Below are 20691 nucleotides of genomic sequence, written 5' to 3'. Positions count from 1 at the left end.
GCTCGCTCACTCCCTCATTCATTCACTACATGCTTGTTCACTCCCTCATTCATTCACTATACACAGGTGCCCCACCCCAGGTGTCCCTGTGCAGCCTCTCCACCGTCCTGCAGATCCCAGTATGCCCAGGAAGGCCAGCCCTTATGTAGGCTGGATTGATGTCCCTGATCTAGGTAGCTGGGCGGTCTTTTTCTATGTTCCTCTCCACTATCCTCTTTCTTTCTTTGAATCCTGACCACTGGATGGCCGTCCGGGGTCCCTAGGGTATGGTCTGCACTGCCACATGGGGGTGGCAGGAAAGCTCCCTGTCCAGTGGTGTGCTGGTCAAGGTCAGCTGTCTCCTACCTGGACTGTGGGAGAGAGGTCTCTGGACAGGAGAAGACGGGTTGAACCAGGCCAGGGAGGTGCCCATAGGGTTTTCAACCCATGCACCTGAGAACACCCAGGAGCCCCAGTAAAGGGGCCTCGGGTGCCCATGTAGGGTGAGGCTGGGAGACCAACTGTCTGCTTCGCCCAGGATTCTTGCAGGGGCTTCCAGGCTGGAGTGCAATGGCGCAACCTCGGCTCACTGCACCCTTCCTCTCCTGGCTCAAGTGATTCTCCTGCTTCAGCCTCCTGAGTAGCTGGGGTTACAGGTGTGTACCACCACGCCCAGCTACTTGTTGTATTTTTAGTAGAGACAGGATTTTGCCACGTTGGCCAGGCTGGTCTCAAACTCCTGACCTCAGGTGATCCACCCACCTCAGCTTCCCAAAGTGCTGGGATTACAGGCATGAGCCACCGTGCCCAGACAAGGGGCTTTTCATTTTTAAGCCAGGGTGAGGTGGTTGCTCCAGGTGAGATGCCTCCATTCCATGAACCCAGACGCTCCCCCTTCACCCATTCTATGGCGTGACTCCATGTGGGATGTTACTTGCAAAACATCAGCACTCGCCAGGTGTGGTGGCTCATGCCTGTAATCCCAGCACTTAGGGAGGCCAAGGTGGGCGGATCATGAGGTCAGGAGTTTGAGACCAGCCTGGCCAACATGGTCAAACCCTGTCTCTACTAAAAATACAAAAAATTAGCTGGGCGCAGTGACACGTTCCTGTGATCCCAGCTACTTTGGAGGCTGAGGCAGGATAATCGCTTGAACCCAGGAGGCAGAGGTCGCAGTGAGCCGAGATCGTGCCATTGCACTCCAGCCTGGGCAATAGAGCGAGACTCCGTCTCAAGAAAAACCCAAAAGCAACAACAAAAACACCATCCAGCGCTGGTTCAGGATGTGCCTGCTGCAGTGCTTGGGATAGAGCGACTGACGTCAGCATAAAAAGATAAGACGGGAGATGGAGAACGGGGTGCAGCGGCTGTGAGACAAAGCAGGCGGACCTCGGGTGAGAGGAGGCTTTGATGTCCAAAGGCTGCCTCTCTTCCAGATGTTTGAAAATCTTCCTAATGGAATGCTGTAGGGGACAAGCATTTGAGTGTCATGGCTGAGCCGGGGAGTGTGTCTGAGAAGGGCTGGGTACCTAGGCTCTGGGTCAGCCTGACTCACAGCTGGGGAAGTGAGCCAAAGGTGTCAGAACGAAGGAAAAGCCTGGGTAGTTGAATGTCTTATTTACTTGGAGACAGGATGAGGAGAGACAAAGGACTCCAGTTGCAGGTCGCCGCTTTCAAAATAGGCACTGCCTGGGGGATGGGGGATGTGGGATGCGGCCATTTCCAAGGCACATCCCTTCTCCACAGCTAGACGCTGGATTCATTCTGGGGACTGCCACTCTGCCCACCCCCAGAAGGGCATGACCAGCATGGCGTCGGGGCCACCTCGGCTCACAGGCTTGGGGCTTAGAGGGGCGGCCTTGTCCCGGGTCTTTAGGGAAAGCAGAGGGAGACTCCCAAGTCTGAAGCCTCCGTCCTCAGGGGGCTGAGTCAGCCAGCCAGCTCTGGCCCCCTCTCACCCTCCCCCTGGGCGGGCCCTCACCTACCACCTTCCTGAGTGTGGCCAGGGTGCAGGTGGCCAGCTGCTAGCCCAGAGGTGGCACCAGTATCCCTGGCCTCTGCCAGCCCTGATGGGACCCCTCCCTTGACCGGCCCTTGTGGACTTGGGGTCGGGGTGGGTTCTCCTGCCTCCTGTAGACCAGAGGGCCTCTCCAGCTCCTTGAGTTGGTTGCTTCCTGAGAGATTTCTCCTTCTGACAGCACCAGGCCACTAGAAGGGCTGGGCTATACAGAGCCTGCCTGGGAGGGTGGCAAGCTGGGTCATTAAAAAGAAAATCAAATGTAAGGCCAGGCGCGGCGGCTCATGCCTGTGATCTCAGCACTTTGCAAGGCTAAGGCAGGTGGATTGCTTGAAGCCAGGAGTTCACGACCAACCTGGGTGACATAGCAAGACTCCATCTCTACAAAAGATACAAAAGTTAGCTGGGTGGGGTGGCGCACACCTGCAGTCCCAGCTGCTCAGGAGGCTGTGGCGGGAGGATCACTTGAGCCAGGAAGTCAAGGCTACAGTGAGCTGTGATTACGCCAGCAGACTAGGTGACAGAGCGAGACCCTGTCTCTAAAAAAAAAAAAAAAAGCTAAACCTCACAGGCACTATCCCCACCTCAACCCCCAAAAGTTCCTAGGATCCAAATTTCTAATCTAAGGAGAATGCAGATAACCGGAATCCATCAATGCTTGGGAAACCCTGACCTGTAACTTCCTCCATCCACACCCTGTGAGCCAGGCTTGCCTGGGGTCAGGGACAGACAGGCCTGTCTCAGGTCTCGCCAGGGACTAGTGACTGCAGTGCATCGGGGAGGGGCTTTGCAAACGTGAGTGAACTGAGTGAACGGGATGCCCAGACCTCCTCCTCGGGGGTCGTGTGTTCCCAGGGTCCTGTTCTCAGCCCAAGTTCTCAGGATGCAGCAAATGCCACGAAACCTGGGCTCCCGGATCTGGCTTTGGAACGTGAAAGGGACATTGACGCCCACACTGGGGAGGCGGGTCTGCTTAGCCGGCGTCGAAGCCGCAGTGCTGCTCTCTGGCTTTGTATTTTTTGCAGAGCTGGGGGAACCAGCAGACCCTGCCTCTCCCTTCCCTGCTCACACGGGCGTTTCCTGACCACCTCCGAGTTCCAACACCTAAGCTTCTCAGACCCAGAGAAGGGGAGGATCTAAGGGCCTGACCACCACCTTGGGCATCTTGCTGTGTAAGCTCCAGGGACCCGGCCACCACTGTCTCCGCCAGCCCATCACCATGGCCTTTATTATTTGTAAAATTTTATTACAATTATAATATTTTAATTTGTAAAATAAATTATTTTAATTTATAAAAATTATAAAATTGTAATAAAATTTTTTATACTTTTTTTTTGAGACAGAGTCTTGCTCTGTTGCCCAGGCTGGAGTGCAGTGGCGTGATCTCTGCTCACTGCAACCTCCAAATCCTGGGTTCAAGCGATTCTCCAGCTTCAGCCTCTGGAGTAGCTGGGATTACGGGCGTCGGCCACCACGCCCAGCTAATTGTGTATGTTTTTGGTAGAAATGGGGTTTCACCATGTTGGCCATGCTGGTCTTGAACTCCTGACCTCATGATCTGCCAGTCTTGGCCTCCCAAAGTGCTGGGATTACAGGCGTAAGCCACCATGCCCGGCCTTAATTTAGTTTTTCAGACATGAGGTCTTGCTCTGTGGCCCAGGCTGAGGGCTCACTGCAGCCTGACCTCCCGGACTCAGGCGATCCTTCCATCTTAGCCTCAGCCTCCCCAGCAACTGGAACCAAAGGCGAGTACCATGATGCCAGACTGATTTTTGTATTTTTTGTAGAGATGGGGTCTTGCTACACTGCCCAGGCTGGTCTTGAACTCCTGGCCTCAAGCTATCCTTCCACCTCAGCTTCCAAAATGCTGAGACTGCAGGTGTGAGCCTCTGCTCCCCGCCACCGTGGTCTTTAGCAAGCTCGTCCCTCCTCTTCCCTCCTGGGGCCTCCCCACCTTTCCAGCGCTCTTGTCTCTGAAAGGGAGCCCTACTGAAGCCGGTTACTTCTCCTTCTACCCCCCAGCACGGCTCCTCTCACGGCCACCACCCAGCCCCTTACCTGCCTCCACCTCCTGGGCGGAGCTCACTGGTGCCCTGCCCACAGGCTCTGTTATGTGGCTCCCCAAAACCCACATGACCTGGAGAGGTGGCACCGGGACTTTCCAGAGCAGGAAGCCGAGGCTCAGGAGATGGAGCTTTGCCACGGCCATTGGCTAACACAGCAGAACAGGGCTGGCATGTCGGCCTCCCTAAGATCCTACAATGGCCTTCGAGTGTGTTCATGTAGTTTGGATGTGTGTCTCCTCCAACTTTCATGTTGAAATGCGAACCCCAGTGTTGGAGGTGGAGCCTGGTAGACCCCACCCATTTAGGTCTCGAGGTGGACACTCCCTGTGGTAATGAGGGACTTCTCCCTCTGAGTTCGTGCAAGAGCTGGTTGTTGGAAGGGGCCTGGCTCCCTCCGCCACTCCCTCTGCCTCGTGTGACATACGTACCCCCCTCTGCCTTCCACCATGAAGCCTCAGCAGAAGCAGACGCTGGTGCCATGCATGCACAGCCTGCAGAACCGTGAGCCAATGAAGCCTCTTTTCTTTATAGATTATCCAGTCTCAGGCATTCCTTTATAGCAACGTAGAATGGACTAACACATGTATGAAGCCCCAGTCCTGCGAAGTAACATTTATAAACGAGTCAGAGATAAATGGCACCAGTCACACAGAGCCTGGGCAGCCTCCTTGCAGCTGAGGACACAGGACATCACAGGGCCTCCTGTCCCCAGCGCCGCCCCTTTTCCACCCCAGGAGACCACCCAGGGCTATGTGGGAGTAACCCTAACTGTTGCACCTGCAGCTTTGGGACTCTCGGAGCCTCAGTTTCCCCAGCTGTACTGGGCAGTCGTGGATTAGACCAGGGTCCTCTCACAGTGGCGACCTGGAGCATGAGTGCCACGGGGAATGTGTGCTGGGTTCACTGCTGGCCTCGGGGGGCTTCCACTCATGGTGGAAGGCAGGGGTGGGTAGGTGTGTCACGCGCAGCAGAGGGAGCGGGGGAGGGTGCCAGGCTCCTCCTAACAACAGCTCTTGCACGAACTCAGCACACGCTGCCTCTGGCTTGGACATTCTAAGGCTGACGGGGAAACTTCTGTGGATTCCCTGAGTCTAAACTGGTGCCACAGCCCCTGTCTGTCTTCACGGGGACTCTGAGCGTCCTGGGGGGCTCCCTTGGGCCCAGTCTCCAGGGAGTCAGCGTTGCTGATAATCACCCTGTGAGGTCAGGGACCTACCTCCACCCTCTAGTCAGAAGGGTCCTCAAAAGAGCAAGGTCGTAGCAGACCCTTGAAGTACGTGTGGGGGACAGAAAGGCACAACATCCGGTGCCCAGAAAGGGACACGCGAGGCCAGGCCCTGAGCCCTGGCTGTCAGTCCGTGGCTCCTGTCTGCTCATGGGTGGCCCCTGCCCTGACGGGTGCCTTGAGACAAGCATGGCCCCAGCCGGCAGTCGGGGCCGGGGCTCCCACTTGGGCTTCTCGTGAATTCCCCCATCTCCACTTTGACCTCTGCCGTGCTTTGTAGGCGTGCGAACAAGAGTCTGGTCAGGGACGAAGGTCCTCGCTGAGGGTCACTCACACAGGAACCACAGGTGAGCACTGGGGTGGGGGTGATCTCGTCATCCGTCACTCCCTGCTCACTTCCTGTCATCAATCTGGGTCGCAGTGAGGTTCAGGCCTTGCCTCCGGGTGGTGGGAACAGCAGGGGCAGGAAGGCTGGGCTCAGTCCCCTGGGAGAGGCTGAGTTGGCCCGCCCTCCCTGCCCCCATGCCTTGCACCCTGAGCCTGTGATTCACCGGATGAGCGATTCATTCCCTCTTCCCTCTCGCTGCCAACACCACGGTGTCCCAGGAGGAGTCCATGTTTCCCACGTCCAGCTGCCACCCAGCTGAGCGGCTGGAATTCTAACTACACAACTGGATGGGACAGCAGATATCCCTCCGGCCATACAAAATCAGTGTCCCCAGGGAACTCGCCCTGCTCCTCGGTATCTCCCGCCTCTCCCCCTCTGTCCTCTCTCCCTGGAATCCCAGCTCTGGAGGGAACGGCAGTGCTGAGCTAGCAGACCACACACTCCGGCACCACGGGGGCCTGGGGTACCCACACGTGTGATCATCCAGAAGGCCCCAGAAATGGAGATGATGCTTAGCAGAACACAAACTGCTGCTATCCTTAGAAAACATAAAAAGTTGATAAGATCACAGACCTGTCTTTCCTTCCAGATTTTCACTAAAGCTGCTTGCTTGTTTTTCCTAATAATAGTTTGTTTTGAAGGGAGGCTGGCATCTTCCACTCAGAACACACACAAACGTAGTTTTGCAGAATGGCCCCAGTCCCTAGACCCACGGCTCACGCCTGCGGCCGAAGTCACAGCAGCCATGCCTGCAGCCCACAAGCACTAATGGTTTTCCTTCCCCACTCCCTCGCTTCTGTTGAAAGGCCGGGCAGCTCGCCAGGGATACGGGGAGACGCTGGCCGTGACATGCAGGGAGGAAGGAGGCTGGCCCGGGACCACAAGACGGGCGGCAGGCCAGCCCAGCCTGGGCCACGCCGGCCTCCCCTGCTGGGTTTGGTCCCACGTGCAATTTCCCATCTTGAGTGGCGGCCCTGGAGGTGCTACCTAATCCCCGTGGATGGAGGGTCAGGGCAAAGCGTGGGGCCGTGGCCACAGCCCTTCTCACAGCCACGCAGCTGTGGGGGTGCTGAGCGCCCATCAGATCCGGCCTCCACTGTTCCCGCTCAAGTCCTTCTGAGGCTGGCAGGCTCTTAGGTTCCTCAAGTCCAGGCCTGGTGTCTTTCAGCAGTAAAATTTAGCAAACTCAGAGCACCCATGCCCCAAGGGCACGCCTCTGTGCCTGCACGTTTGCTGGGGGCGTGGGGACCTCACAGTGACGCTCCACGCAGGGGTGTGGAGAGGAGGCCTGGGAGGCGGACGTGGGCTCCAGCTCGGACCCTGTTACTCACTCGTCTGTTTGCTCTTTCTTTCTCCCCCACCAACCCGGGCCTCAGTTTTCCCATCTGTCAAATGGGGTAAGGGGCCCCCTCCTACCTGAAACTCTGAGACAGGAGGGGAGCAGTGCGTGGAATGGGGGTGCTGCTCCCAGGCCCTGATGCTCTGCTGGATGTCACCTCAGCCTCCTCCTGACCGGAGAGTGGCCCAGCGCACCCAACTCGCCGGCCTGCCAGGGCCGCCCCTCCAGGACGCGACTTGTGCCCAGCTGGCTGCCTCCTGGGACCCCTCTGGCTCCAGCACAGCCGCAATGCAGGAGGGTGTGGAGGACCAGGGTGGGGGGTGTCTCTGCCACGGAGGGTCCTGCTTGGGCAGGTGGGCTTCCCCTCTGTGGGGGCCTCTGGAGCAAACATCCTGTTCCCAAGCTTTGTCTTTCTAAGATCAGACTGGCTCCATGGGTGGGGATAAGGCTTCCACCCTCAGACCTGAGGCTCAGGGCATTTGCCTGTCGGTGGATGACCTCCCAGCTGGCCAGGGCTGAGACTGCCTGAGGGTGCCCACCTGCCTGGGAGACGCCCAGGGCTCTGGTTTCTCCTCACACCCAGTGGTAGAACTGCAGCTGCCTGGAAGACCACTCTTGGCAGCTTGAGCACCTTGTGAGCCGGGGCGGGGTTCCCGGGACCTCAGGCTCCAAGGTCCCTCCCGGGTGTCTGTACCCCTTCCCAGTCCAGGCTGCCTGGCCCTGCCTGGAGCCCTCCCAGCCGGCACCTCCTCCTGCCCGCCGGCCCAGCTGGGATTACTGACACATACTTTGAGCGAGTCCCAGCAGGCGTAGCGGCTCCTGTGCCCGCGGCCACGCACTTGCCAGTTTCCCTGGGCGGCAGCGGCACGTTTTGCTCGGGAAGGAATGTGGAAGCAGCAACGTGAGAGACACCTCCAGGGCGTCACCTGGGGAAGCCAGGAGGGAGGCCGAGGCAGAGACCGACTGTGTGCCCCTCAGTGGCCTCAGGGCTGTAACCCAGCGAGGGGTGGGGTGGGGGACTGCCCAGCATTCAGGTGCACAGCCTGGACCATGGAGCAAGACCCCATCCCAACAAAAAATAGAAACATTAGCCAGGCATGGTGGCGTGAGCCTGTGACCTCAGCTACTCACAATGCCAAGCCAGGAGGATTGCTTGAGCCCAGGAGGTGGAGACCAGCCTGGGCCGGACAGTGAAACCGGTACCTACAAAAACACAAAGTCAGCTGGGCATGGGTGGTGCACGCCTGTGGTCCCAGCTACTCGGGAGGCCGAGGTGGGAGGATCACTTGAGCCATGAGAGCGGAGGCTGCGGTGAGCCAAGATCACGTCACTGCACTCCAGCCTGGGTGACAGAGCGAGAGCCTGTGTGTGGGGCCTTTCCTTCAGCCGCGGTGGCTGCAGCTCAGCACCTCCCAGGCACCGCTCCGGGCACTGGCTCTCATCCCTAGGGAGGCTTTTCCAGTTTGGAGCCAGAACCAGCCTCCTTGGCACCTGTAGCCTCTGCCCCAGCCCCTGTCCCTTGAGCCACAGAGTCTAATCCTCCTCCTTCCCCAACCAACAGCCTTCAGAGACATGAGGTCTTCTGAACAGAAACAGCAGCCCAAACAGCCCTTCAACTGCTCTTAAAGGGGACAAGTTAGAAGTCTCATGTTTGGTTCAAAAATCCAATGGACGAGCGCTGCAGGGAGTGGTCCACAGGGAGAGACCCCCCCGCCCCCATCACTCCAGGTGTGGCTTCAGGCTGGCCTTCTCAGACTAGAGTCTCAACAGAGGGATGTCGCTGGTTTGTTTTTAAATTTCCATTATTATAAAAATCCACAGAAATAACTGGGGCACTGTCAAACCGCTACAATGTCACCAAATCCTTTTTAAATTCCCATTTCTGTTCTGATTTCTTCATGGACAGGTGGCTGAGCATTCACAATAAGCCCCACATTGAGAAGCCCCAGCGGGGGTCCCTGGATGGAGCTGGCCGTCTTGGGAGGGCTGCTGGACACCGCAGCTTCCCTCCCTGAGGGCCAGCGACAGGCAGGCACAGGGCACCCGGGGGAAGAAGTGGCCCCCAGAGGTCACCACCCCTAAGACTGGGCTCTATGACTGTATGTGCTCATCCCCCACAGAGGATTCCAGGAGGCCTATGCCAAGCAAACGCCCTTAGAACAAGCCCCGGGGGGTTGGAGGGGCAGCCAGTTCCTGCGGTATGAGCCCCAGGCAGAAGGAGCTTTGCGCTCTGCTCTGGAAAGGTGCTGTGGGTTCCTGCAGTGGCTACAGACCCTGGTGGTCACGCACGGCCGATGTCTGGTTGCAGACAGTTGACATGTGGCCACTCCTGGTCATTACCCTCAGGAGGGGTTTGTGTAGGCAGCTCTGAGGGGCAATGCCACCCCCAGGTACCTGAGCCCACAGCTCTAGAAGGGCTGGCCTGGTGGCTCCACTCAGCTCATCTCATGAGTTTTATTTGCTAATGACTGCTGTCCTCAGGGCCAGAGGCACAGAGACAGAGAGACAGAGACCACAAGAGACAGAGAGACAGATGAAAAGAGATAGAGTGCCAGAGACAGGCAGGGAGAGAGGGACAAAGAGTGACAAAGGCAGAGACAGATACAGAGAGCTAGAGATACACACGGGCAGACAGAGACAAGGAGGAGAGAGAGATGGACAGGGAGAGACTGAGAGACAGAGACAGGCCAGAGAGAAGCAGAGACAGAGACACAGACGACAGGGAAGGAGGAGGAAGGGGCGAGGCCAGGCCTGGGAAGGAGCACATGTCTCAGGCTAACCTGGAGGCAGAGTGGCTCTGAGAGTGGCACCCATTCGTCCTGTCTCAGGGCCCTTCCCGTCTGAGCTTCGGGGTACCCTGGGCTGTGTCCCTGCCCTGCCCAACTGGCCCCTCTCAGTCCCCAAAACATCCGTGCTGCAGCCCCCTGCCCGCCCGCCTGCTGCACACCTCTGCCTGCTCCTCATTCCAGCCGGGTTCCTTCCCACTCTGCACCCCCTCCTGGCTCCTACCCCCCTGAACTGCTTTTCACCTGCCCCGCGTTCCAATCAGGCTGTCTCCCACTGCAGTGAGGCCCACCCGGACTGAGGACACTGGCCAGATGCCTGGTCGGGGGTGCAGACGCCTCTGAGCAGGGCCTCCAGGGGTGCCGGCCCTCCAGCCCATCAAGGGGTGGGAGCAGGGGCTGAGCTCTGTGCCCAGGTTGTTGGCACCCATGAGTGTGCAGGGGAGTGGGGGCCTGAAAGGGTATACATGCTCTGCCGAGGGCTGCATGAGGGACCCAATAAAAATGCGGGTCACGATGTGTTTTACAAGCTTGAGGCCCAGAGGGACGTGAGGGGACCCTGGACAGAGCATAAGCCAGGCTGTGGAGCGGGCCAGGGGTGGGGAAAAGGCTGGGCACGGCTTACACCGTGCTTCCCTGGGACGGCCAGGTCTCCGTGCTCAGGAGCCCACCATGCAGCAGGAGCTGGTGAGGCCCGGGAAGGGAAGGGCCTGAGAGAGCGGGCGTGGGTGAGGAACAGAGCTTGCCGTGCTCTACATGGTGGTGGCCATGACCAGGCCTGGCAGCAACTCCAGGTGGCTGAGAGGGTGTGGGTCCCAGGGGAGAGAGTGCGGCCACCACTAAGAACAGAATCGGGAAGCGGCCGTGGCGGGACTGTCACAGCCCAGTCTGGTGACGGCCGCAGGGGGACTTGAAAGATGAACACCATCCAGTCCTCAGCCCCGAAGCGGGCTTGGACCCGGGGGAGGCGGTGGCGGGAGGCCCAGGCGGACCTCTAGGGTCCTGGTGGAGCCCCTGGGGAGATAACAAGATACCATGGGAAGAAGGAGGGAGAGGTGCTGGGAGCACAATGCAGGGCGGGGATTATCCACAGATGGGGTCGTGGCCGCTCAGCTGCCCTGTCTTCTGTCCACATGGGCTCTTCTGTGAATTCCGGTTCCTGAGAACTCAGCTTGGAAGGGGCATGCAGGGAGGTGGGGGCCACTAGTCCCTGCCGTCTGTGGCCTATTGGGACGCAGGTGGTCAGGTGCCCAGGCCTGTCTGCTCCCCTGCCTGGCTCTTCTCTGTCACTTGACGAGCTCAGAAGGAACTCTCCTGGATGTCTGCACAGCTGTGGGCCATTCAGTCTTAGGCCAGGCCCACCTCTCTGCATTTCAGACCTGCCGGGCCTTGGGACCACTGGCATCTGCTGCGTGGTGTGAGACACCTCTGGGCCAGCGGCCCTGGGGAGGCAGGTGGCCCTTCACACTCTCGCAGGGCTGCTGGCCACAGCGACACCTTTGCCTCTCCCTCTGCGGACTTCAAAAGCCTAATTGCCCTGATTTGGGCTGTTTCCTGGTTTGTTTCTCCAGGTGAGGAGATTCCCCTTCACTTTCACTTTTGTGTGCCGGGGACCGTGGAGCCGGGAGAAGCCAAGGGGCCAGCGATGGGTGTTAGGGAGGGGTTGGGGGCGCAGGTGAGGAGTTAGAGAGAGGTTCCCGCCCCAGCCGGCTCTGCTGCACTGGGGCTCACCAGCAGTCCACCTGGCAGGGGCCAAGGTCCCCCTTCTCCCCGGTGATGCTTATTCTGGGGTGGATGTGAGGAGGCAGGAGAAAGGAGAGGCTGTGCTGGGTAGAAGATGCAGAGGAAGAGAATCTTCCCGCTGTTAAACTGCAGGCCGTCAGCAGCAGGGGTCCAGCAGCAGGGGGGTCCTGCAGGCTGTGTCCTGTGAGTCTTCCCCGCTGGGATGCCTGTGTGCTATTCACGGGCTCCCCCACCCTCCGGGGAAGGCATGTCCTTGCTCCTGCCCCAGAGCCTGCCTGGGGGCAGAGAGGAGATCAAGAAGGGGGCAGTCTCATCCCCAGGGAGCCAGCCTCCCTGAAGAAGATGCTGCTTCTCAGGAAGTAGAGAATCCCCAAGTGTGAGAACCCTACTGAGAACAAAGTGGGGGTGGGGACGGGGGAGGGGTCCTCACCACCCACCCCCGTCAGTGTCAGGTGTGGTTCCAGGCCCCCCTTCCCTGTGTGGCCAAAGGGCTGTCCTGGTCTCTTGATGGGAGGGCGGAGAGAGTCCAGGGACTTCACTTCTCTGCTCCTCCTGGCTCCCCTGAAGAATGTCTGACTCTCCCGAGGGTGTCTCAGGGTGCATTGGGGCGGAACACAGGGGGCCCGGGTGAAAGCGAGGTGTACATGGGTATGAGGTGGGTGGGGACGGAGGCTAGAAGCCCTCAGGGCCGACAAGACAAGGATCCTAGGGCGCGGGGTTGACAGGAGGCTGGTGACATTGACAGGAAGGGCGCGGGGGCGAAGGCGCTTCCTTTTGCGCTCAGGAACGCGGCGGCGGGTTCTAATTAGAAGCCTGGTGCGTGAGCAGGCGGCCCTCGGGGCTCTCTCCGGCGGACGAGCTGCCCTGCTCCCCTGCGGCCGTCTGGACGCGCGTCAGTATCCCCGCGCCCCAAGGCGCACCCGGAGCCTGGCGCTCAGGTGGGCCACCGGGCGCCGCAAGTGTTGCACGGGAAACAGGCACGCGGAAGTCGGGGAGCGCGGAGTGGGGGTCCCTGAAGCGAGTTCCCGTGGCCTCTTCCAGGCCCTTCGGCCGCCTAGGACTGCCCCTTCCCTGCCCGGCTGCTCCTGGCCCGGCGCCCCTACCGCGGGAGCCCCCGCTCCTGAACCATCTCGAAGAGAAAAATTATTATCGGATTAGATGTACCTCAGCTCGCTGAGTCTCCCCCCTTCCCCTTGGCGTAATTATTATAATTCCAGGCTGCCGTCGGAGAAGGATGGGGGGAGTGTGCATGCTTGTGGGGAGGCTTCTCTCCAACTGCGGGTCCTACAGCGCTGCGCCTGGCCCCGTGTGCCCACAGCCCTCCCACTGTGTTCCTCAATCTTGGGCATCTCAGAGCGCCCTTAATTCGGAACTGGGGTGACCCTTGCTTGGTGAGGGCTCTGAGGAATCACAAGCACTTAAGAAAGTATGGCCCCCGTTCCCCTTTCCACAGGATGTGTGCGGTGGAGGCTGGAGGCCTGGGAGAGACGTTTGGGGACCCTTCCTTTGATTTATCTGCACTTCCATCGCCTGGCTGGGGAGGGTCTCACGGAACGCGCCTTTTCCGGCGTGGAGGGCGCAGCACAGCGCTTTCTGATTGAGGGTCCTGGAGCCCCTCACACCCGGTGCTGAGCTTCCCCTTACCTCTCTCTACAGCAGTCCCTCCTTGCCAGGCGGACCCAGGCGGAGGGCTGGCAGAGAGGGGCCCTGGAAACCCCCGCGCCCGGACTGCGGCGGAGAAGCGCGCGGGGCCCAGAGCTGGCCCCCAGTGCGCCCCGCCGCCGGCTCTGCGCCACTCCCCGCCGGGTCCCAGCTTTCTTTACGTAACCACGCGGCTCCGAGCTGTTCAGTCTTGTCTCACCGACTTTGTTTTAAAACGTGTGTGTGTTTGTTTGTAAGATATGGTTTTTGAGGAACGTCCCCAGTGAATTCCCTCTCTCTGGCCCTCTTTCCTCGCCTGTCCCCTGGCCTCGGCGACCGCGCGTGCCGACCTTCTTTCCGCCTTTCCCCAGCCCACTGCTCGCCCCTTCCGACGCCAGGGGCAGCTGGGATCTTCTCCGCAAGCTCCCCCACCCCCGCTCGGGAATCACTGTCTCCGGAAGCCCCGCCACCCACACGTCCCAGCCTGGCCTGAACAGGTCCAACGTGGCCGTCCAGGAAAACCAACCTCGGGCGGCCGGCACGCGGGGCGGGAGCAGAAGGGCGCGGGCTCGGGCCACCGCGGGGTCCCTGCCCGAGGGGCGGTCTGCTGCGGGCGCGGCGCACGGGGGCAGGGGCGAACGCGAGGAGCCTCACTCACCACCAGATCGGGTAGCTGCCTAGAACCTGCTTCAGGCTGCAGAGGAGTAAGAAGTATCCGAGCCGGGCCATCGCCGCGCGGGAGGGCGCGGAGGGCCTGGAGTCCGCCCCGAGAGCGTGAGCGCCGGGGCCGGCCGGGCCCTGGGAGCTGGCGCGGCGGCGTCGCTGGGCCCTCCTGCGGCCGCGGGTGCGCGGGTGTGCGCGGGCTCCGAGGGCGGCGCTGCGCCAGGTGGGCCGGCGGCCGGGCTGCGGGCCGAGGCCCGGGGCGGCGCGGGGCGGCGGGGGCGGGGCAGCGCCGCGGGGGGCGCCCGCCAGGGCCCGGGCCCGGGCGGGGCGGGCAGGGGCGGGCGGGGCCCTGGGAGCCCGAGCGGCGGCGGCGGCGGCGGCGGCGGCGGCTTTGGCCCCCTCCCGCGGCTGTGGGTGCGGGGGTGCCAAGGGCGTGCGGGTGTCCGGGCGCCCAGGTGCGCGCGGGGCGCTGGGGTGAGCCAGATGGCCAGGCGGCCGGCCCGGGGCTGCGCGGTTCGCAGGCGCCCTCCTGGAGCTCCAGGGCCGCGCCCCTCAGGACTCCCGGGCCGCGTCCTAGGTTTCCAGCCCCGCGCGCCCTGCGCTCACCGTGGGACATGCAGTCCTCCTCCCGCCCCTGGTCTATGGCGAGCTGCGTCTGTTGGCCTGCAGGTGGCTGGGCTAGGGCTCCCCTTCATCCATCACCCTGCCCGGGCGCAGGGTTGGGGCGCGAGCCAGCGTTTGTCGAGGGTGCAAGTCCTTTGGCCCCGTCTGCCTGCGGCCGGACTCCTTCCTGAGACCAGGCTGCCCGCGCGTGCGGCGGACAGAGAGGGGCCGGGAGGGGTGCAGCCTGCAGTGGGGACAGCCGCCGGGTGGACCTCCAAGGTGCAGCCACGCGCTTCTGAGTCACAGTTGGGGGCGAGTGGGACTGTGTGGCACAGGGATTGACCCCTCCGTGTTTCTCCCCATCACTCCACCAGGGAAGCCCCTGGCGCTCTGGGTCCGTGGTGAAGCGCAGCGCTGCCCCGGGTTCTGGGATCACCGACCTCCAGGTGTGCCCGCGCTACGCAGCCTGTTCAGCCAGAGGGATTTCTGATTATTGAGGTCAGCTGGAGGAGTCTGCTGAAAGAGAGGGGAAGACCAGAGCGGGAAAGTGACTTGCCCAAGGTCACCAGTGACCAGCCAGCTCTCCAGCTCCCAGTCATTTGCATTTCCCTGTGCAGCCCCGGGAGCCGCCAGGGGAGGTTGTAATTTGTGGAGGGGAAGTGTCCCCAGTCTTCCCCACCCCGCCCCCGGGGGCACCTGATAACAGGGGTGGTTACCAGGCGCTCTCCCACCGCCGCTGGTCCTCCCGCAGTCACTCTGTGACCTGATCTCAGCAGGTATCTTGGTTACCGCGTAGGAATTGAGGGAGGAGGCTCCAGGAGCTTCTGAGAGCTAGGAGCAGCCCCGCACTCGTCAGTGCTGTGTTCTCTGGGGATCCTGCACTGCCCAGCCCGTGGGCCGGGCCTCGAATGCGGCTGCAGAATGTGTGTTGCGGGAGGGAGGTGCGTGGCGAGGCAGGGAGGACATGGGGCTGCTTCTGTGCAGCTTCTCAGGGCCGGGGTGGCTGAGATGTCTGTCCCCAGCTGTATCACTGGCTGGGGGACCGAGGCAGGCACTTTCCACGGTGTGCCCCACTCACAGCTGGCTCTGCATCTGCAGAGGGAGCCTGTGATCCTGGGGACACTGGCTTGGGGGTCACCTGGTGACTATGTCAGGGGTCCCTTCCTGAATTCAGAATGACAGCTGTTCTCTCTGAAGAAAAGTTCCTTTTGCTCCTCACTGCCTGGGGAATCCAGTTCCCTCTACGCATGCCCAGCCGCCCACCCCCTTCTCCGAGGTACTGCAGGCCCCCACCCTCTGAGGGAAGGAGGGAAGAGCTCTGGAATGAAGCCGCGGTGGGGGCAGGGATGGGGAGGGGAGGGAGCGTGTTTGTGCTCCTCTGGACTTTGCCTCGCAGCAAAAATCCCACCCAATTATGGCATTACTGGGGGGAAACCTGGGCTGCGGGTGGGGTGGGTGCCCCAGCCCAGCCTGAGGCACGCAGACTCTTGCCACCCCCACCTCCCCAGCAAGGAGGCTCTGGGATTAGAGCCTTGGTGATGGGGAGCCCTCCAGAGGATGCCAGCTCTGCACACAAAGGAGGGCAGCCGTGCCCACCGGCAGGATGGGCCTCCGTGACCCGGCGACTGAGGGCAGCCTGCTCCGTCCTGCCCTCCTGCTCCTTGGCTTGCCAAGCCCCTCCTCCTGGCTGCTTTCTTCTCCCCCGTCAGGCCCCGTCCTCTGCCCATGCCACCTGACAGTGGGCACACTGAGAGCCGGTCGCTTCCCAGGCTGCAGAAGATGAAGGGAGGAGCAGTCGCCGGGGCCCTAGGCAGGAGCTCCAGCCCGGGCTCTCAGGTGAGGGCTCCTGTTTCTGAAGACTCGGCCTCAGCAACGTGCCTCAGGGTACTGGGAGCCGGGGCAGGCTGCGTGGAGGTGCGGGCTCTGGGGCCAGCTCAGGCACCTGCCTGCACCAGGTGGGCCTCCTTCCCCTGTGAGCCTCCTGGGAGCCTCAGCTCCTGAGCAGCCAAGTCAGTGGGGCTGGGCCGGGTGGGGTGGGACCCCAGCTGGGTGGCAGGGGCCTGAGGGGCTGCCCTGAGTGTCTTCGAGGCTCGGGTGGTGCTGGGACAGCACCTCTGGGCCCTTGCCTGCGTGCAGCGGAAGGCGAGGGGCCTCCCTGGAAGCGCCCTCTGCTGGCACCTAACGGGAGCTGTCCCTGACCAGCCTGCGAGGTCTGAGTCCCACCTGAGCACTGCCCCTGGGACTGGGAGGGCGCTGGTGTGGGGGTCAGGGCATCGGGCAAGCTCCTGGGGGCATGCCGGGTGGGTGCTGATAGGTGACTGAGACTCTGTCTCCACAGACCTCCCTGTTGGCCGGGACAAAGACCCGCGTTCCGACAGGTGGGAAGGGGGAGGTGGGTGAGACCTTACAAGCCGGCATCAGAAAGGGCCGTGGTCCTGAGAGGGGGGTGGTGTGAGAAGGCCTGGCAGCCAGGCAGGTCTGGAGCTGAGCCCTGAGCCGCCAGCCACGTGTTTGATGAAGCAAAACTCCCCATGTATGGATGATGCTGGAGGGCCCAGGGAGGTGCTCCTTCCAGAACAGGTCTCCTGGGGATAGAGGTGCTGCCCACCCCAGGAGCTCTGGAAGACCTCTGCTTGGGTGGGGTGAGCCATGTGGGAAGGCGCCTGTGCTGGGCAGGTTGCAGTGTGAGGTAGTGAGTTCCCTGTTTACAGCGGCTGTGAATCCGTTATGGGTGGAGCAAGGCAGGATTTCAGATACTAACTGGTTATCTTTTGCTTCCTTCATTTTCCTCTTTTGAGCAAAAAGAAGTTGGGGGAAAGCAGGGAAGGGGTTTGGGCAGAAAGAGAGTTCAAGGCTCTGGGGGCTTTCTGGCTGAGGGACCCCAGAAGGAGCTGCAGCCGGATGGGGTAGTGGTCTAGGGTCAGAAGACAGAGTGCCCTCCACACTCGCCCTTGGCTCCACTGGAAGTTGGTCCCTTCTAGAAACTTCCCTGACCCTTGTGGGGGTCACTCTTCAAACGCCTCTTCCACAAGGAGTGGGTTCTTCAGGTCAAAACTTTCAATTGGCCAGGTGCGGTGGTGCACACCTGTAATCCCAGCACTTTGGGAGGCTGAGATGGGAGGACCACCTGGCTGAGGAGTTGAAGCCTGCACGGAGCTGTGATTGCATCACTGCACTCCAGCCTGGGTGACAGAGTGAGACACTGACTCTAAATAAAATAAAATAAACCAAGAAAACAACTTATAGCCATTTTTTCCCCCATCTCCTCAGGCTAAAAGAAATACCTAAGGGCTTTGTTTATTAAGTAATTAGGTCCAACAACTGAATGATTAGTAGCTATTTGAAATTTTCACAGTAGTTAAAATAAATGAATTATATTGTATTCCAGGTGATGTGACACAGGGCAGCTGACCTGTGAACAGCACAGGTGTGCCCGGTGTGGGTCACTCACACAGGGACTTCTCCCGCCTCCGCCACCCTGCCACCACGAGACTGAGCCCACCTTGTCTTCCTCTGCAGCCCCTCCACAGAGCACCTCCGTGAGGACCCACTGCCACCTCATCAACTGTGAATCTGGTTTCTTTTCTGGTTTTGTTGAGCAGGAGTTTCCTTTCTCCAGCTGAGTGTGTGGAAGGAACACAGTGGAGGGCACACGTGGCCTGCATCCTATGTCCTGATGGTATGTGGACTTGCAAGGCTTCTGGTCACCAGGAAGCTGTTAGTAGTTTCGTTTTCGGGGAGTCAAAAGTTATACTCATGTTTTGGATTTTGCAGGGGATAGGTACCCCTAACCCCCATGTCATTCAAGACTCAATTGTACTTTCTTTAAAAATATATATATTTTTTTGGTAGGGACAAGGGTCTCACCATGGTGCCCAGGCTGGTGGTCTTGAACCCCTGGGCTCCAGTCACCCTCCACCTTGGCCTCCCCGAGACCTAGGATTATAGGTGTGATATTCTGCAACACCCTGGGAATTTGCTGTGGCGTCCCAGGGTACCTTAGCACACAGTTTGGGAACTGCAGCTGGAAAGAGAGCAGCCAGGGCTGGGCCTGAGACTCGCAGGTCAGCAGAACAGAGACAAGGACAATGGCCTGGCCACCCACTTCCCAGAGCCGCTGTGGCGAGGTGGGCTCTCTGGGACCTGTCTGCCTCCCGCCTCCTGTCTATGGCCGTCCTGTCTATCTGTTGGTCTCCGTGTGTCTTCTGTCTCAGCCGCTGAGCCCCGCTGCGCAGCCGTGAACTGCTCTTCCTGTCTGCAGCCCTTCTCTGCACTCCCCATTTCTGTCCTCCGCCCCGTCTCCACCTTTGTTGGCGTTGTTCAGCCCAGGCACTGTGGGAATTGCCTCCTCCACGTTAACTTCGCCAGGAGAGCCCCCATGGACATTCCTGATGCAGGTATGTCCTGGCGGGGCTTGGCAGGTGCGGCTGTGAGCTCAGGGCTTTCTGTCTTCCTGCGGGTCACCTGCCCACTGTGGGAGGCTGTGTGTGGGGTCTGTGTATCTGTGGCTCTGAGTTCCTGCTGTGCATTTACCTGGACAGCGGTCCCCGTGGCCCCTGCCCAGGGCAGGTCCAGCCTGCAGAGGTTGTTGTTCTGCCCCCGTGCTGTGCACACCAGTTGCGGGGGGCTTCCCGGTGTCATCCTCACAGCGGCACTCCGCTGCACTGCTTGTCTCCTTGAGCACCTCCCATGACCTGTCTGCTTCTTACCACTGGCTGTATCTATCTTTCTGAGCCTGCTGTTATATTTATACTTTAAAACCTCTTCTCTCCAGCCCAGATCTCTTATCAAATTTCCACTTTCCCTCAGTTCTCTGGAAGGTTCTTTTTTGTTTGTTTCTTTGAGACAGGGTCTCACTCTATCACCTAGGCTGGAGTGCAGTGGTGCGGTCAGAGCTCACTGCAGTTTCTAACCCCTGGGCTCAAGCGATCCTCCTGCCTTGGCCTCCCAAAGTGTGGGGTTACAGGGGTGAGCCCCTGCTCCCAGCCTCCAAAAGGTCCTTATGGTAAATGTGGGTTGTCGGATGAGATGATTTCTTGAGGGCTCCTGGAGCTGCGCAACGCAGTGACTACCGTGCCCACTGTACCCAGTGCTGCACCAAGCACCGTCTAGTCAGAGGGGAGCGAATTTCACCATGTTCCGGGAGTGGAATGGCTCAGGGAGGCTGAGTGAGGAGGCTCAGCTGCCCGGGCCTCCTGGAGGCAGCACAGCAGGGCCGGGCTCTCTCTGAGGCTCAGGGAGGCTGAGTGAGGACCCGAGGCAGCACAGCAGGGCCGGGCTCTCTCTGAGGCTCAGGGAGGCTGAGTGAGGACACACAGCCTCCTGGAGGCAGCACAGCAGGGCCGGGCTCTCTCTGAGGCTCACCGAGTGTAGAGTATGTGTTTCTCCCCAAGATTGGAAGACCGACTGCAAGACTCCAACTCAGAAGGCCATCCCTTCCTTGCTCCAGGGCGGAAGATGGCGCCAGGATGGGGGACGTGCTTGGGAGTCCTAGTGGGCAATGAGCGGGTGGATGGATGCGAGCCGGTCCTCATGGGCTTGTCTCTCTGAGCTGTCCTGTGGGATAAGGCACAGCAGCCAGGCTCCCTGGAGTGCATATGTAGGGGCTTGGGGCACCTCTTTGAGAAAAATTTCAGTTTCAAGACATCACTCTCTTCCCAGGTGTCACCCCTTCAACTACCCCCCTGAGAGTTCCATTTTGACCCTTCACCAGATCCCACCTGATGAAAGTAACTGCAGCCTTAGGTCAGCCCCTCCTTGGACAGAAAGACCCGGCTCAAGGCAAGTGGAAGGGGTGAGGGGCCCTCAGGCCAGACCCTGGTCTCCGGGGTCCCAGCCTCCCCGGACCCTTCTGCAGGCTCATACCGCTTTTCTTCCAGGAATGTCTGTCGACTCAGAGCCCTTCACATGCTGCCCCATGGATGCCACCTTTGAGAAGGGTGATCCACGCTGGTTGCATGAACATCCCTTACCAAACCAAGCCAAGTGTATTCTCACAGGCAGCTCCTGGAATCCATGGAAGTCAGCTCTGGGATCCAGCAAGCATGACTTTCTCAGTTGACACCCCCAGCCATCCCCCTCTCTTAGGGCATGATGTAGGAGACACATAGCAATCTCATTCTCCTTGCAGGTGGCCTGGTGATGTGTGGGGAATTGCGGACCTCCCCATGGGGAAAAGACGATGGAATCCGGGAATCATGGAAGTAGGGCCTTCAGCCTCTCCCTTTAGCCATGGGGTAAATCC

The 20691-nt window shown here is 60.2% G+C and overlaps 1 protein-coding gene across 1 annotated transcript in view; it reads right to left on the bottom strand.

Annotated features, from left to right (window-relative positions):
• The window catches only part of WNT3A (Wnt family member 3A), a 58658-nt gene extending 44609 nt beyond the window's left edge, over nt 1–14049 (bottom strand). Inside the window, exon 1 of the mRNA XM_017532047.1 lies at nt 13840–14049. Within this exon, the coding sequence (XP_017387536.1) occupies nt 13840–13910 (71 nt within the window). The 5' untranslated portion in view covers nt 13911–14049. The remainder of the gene's footprint in view (nt 1–13839) is intronic.
• Nucleotides 14050–20691: the final 6642 nt, after the last annotated feature.

Source organism: Cebus imitator, unplaced genomic scaffold (genome assembly GCF_001604975.1).
Source record: "Cebus imitator isolate Cc_AM_T3 unplaced genomic scaffold, Cebus_imitator-1.0 Scaffold75, whole genome shotgun sequence".
NCBI lineage: Eukaryota > Metazoa > Chordata > Mammalia > Primates > Cebidae > Cebus > Cebus imitator.
Note: the sequence above shows the minus strand (reverse complement) of the source record. Positions and strands in the feature narration are given on the sequence as shown.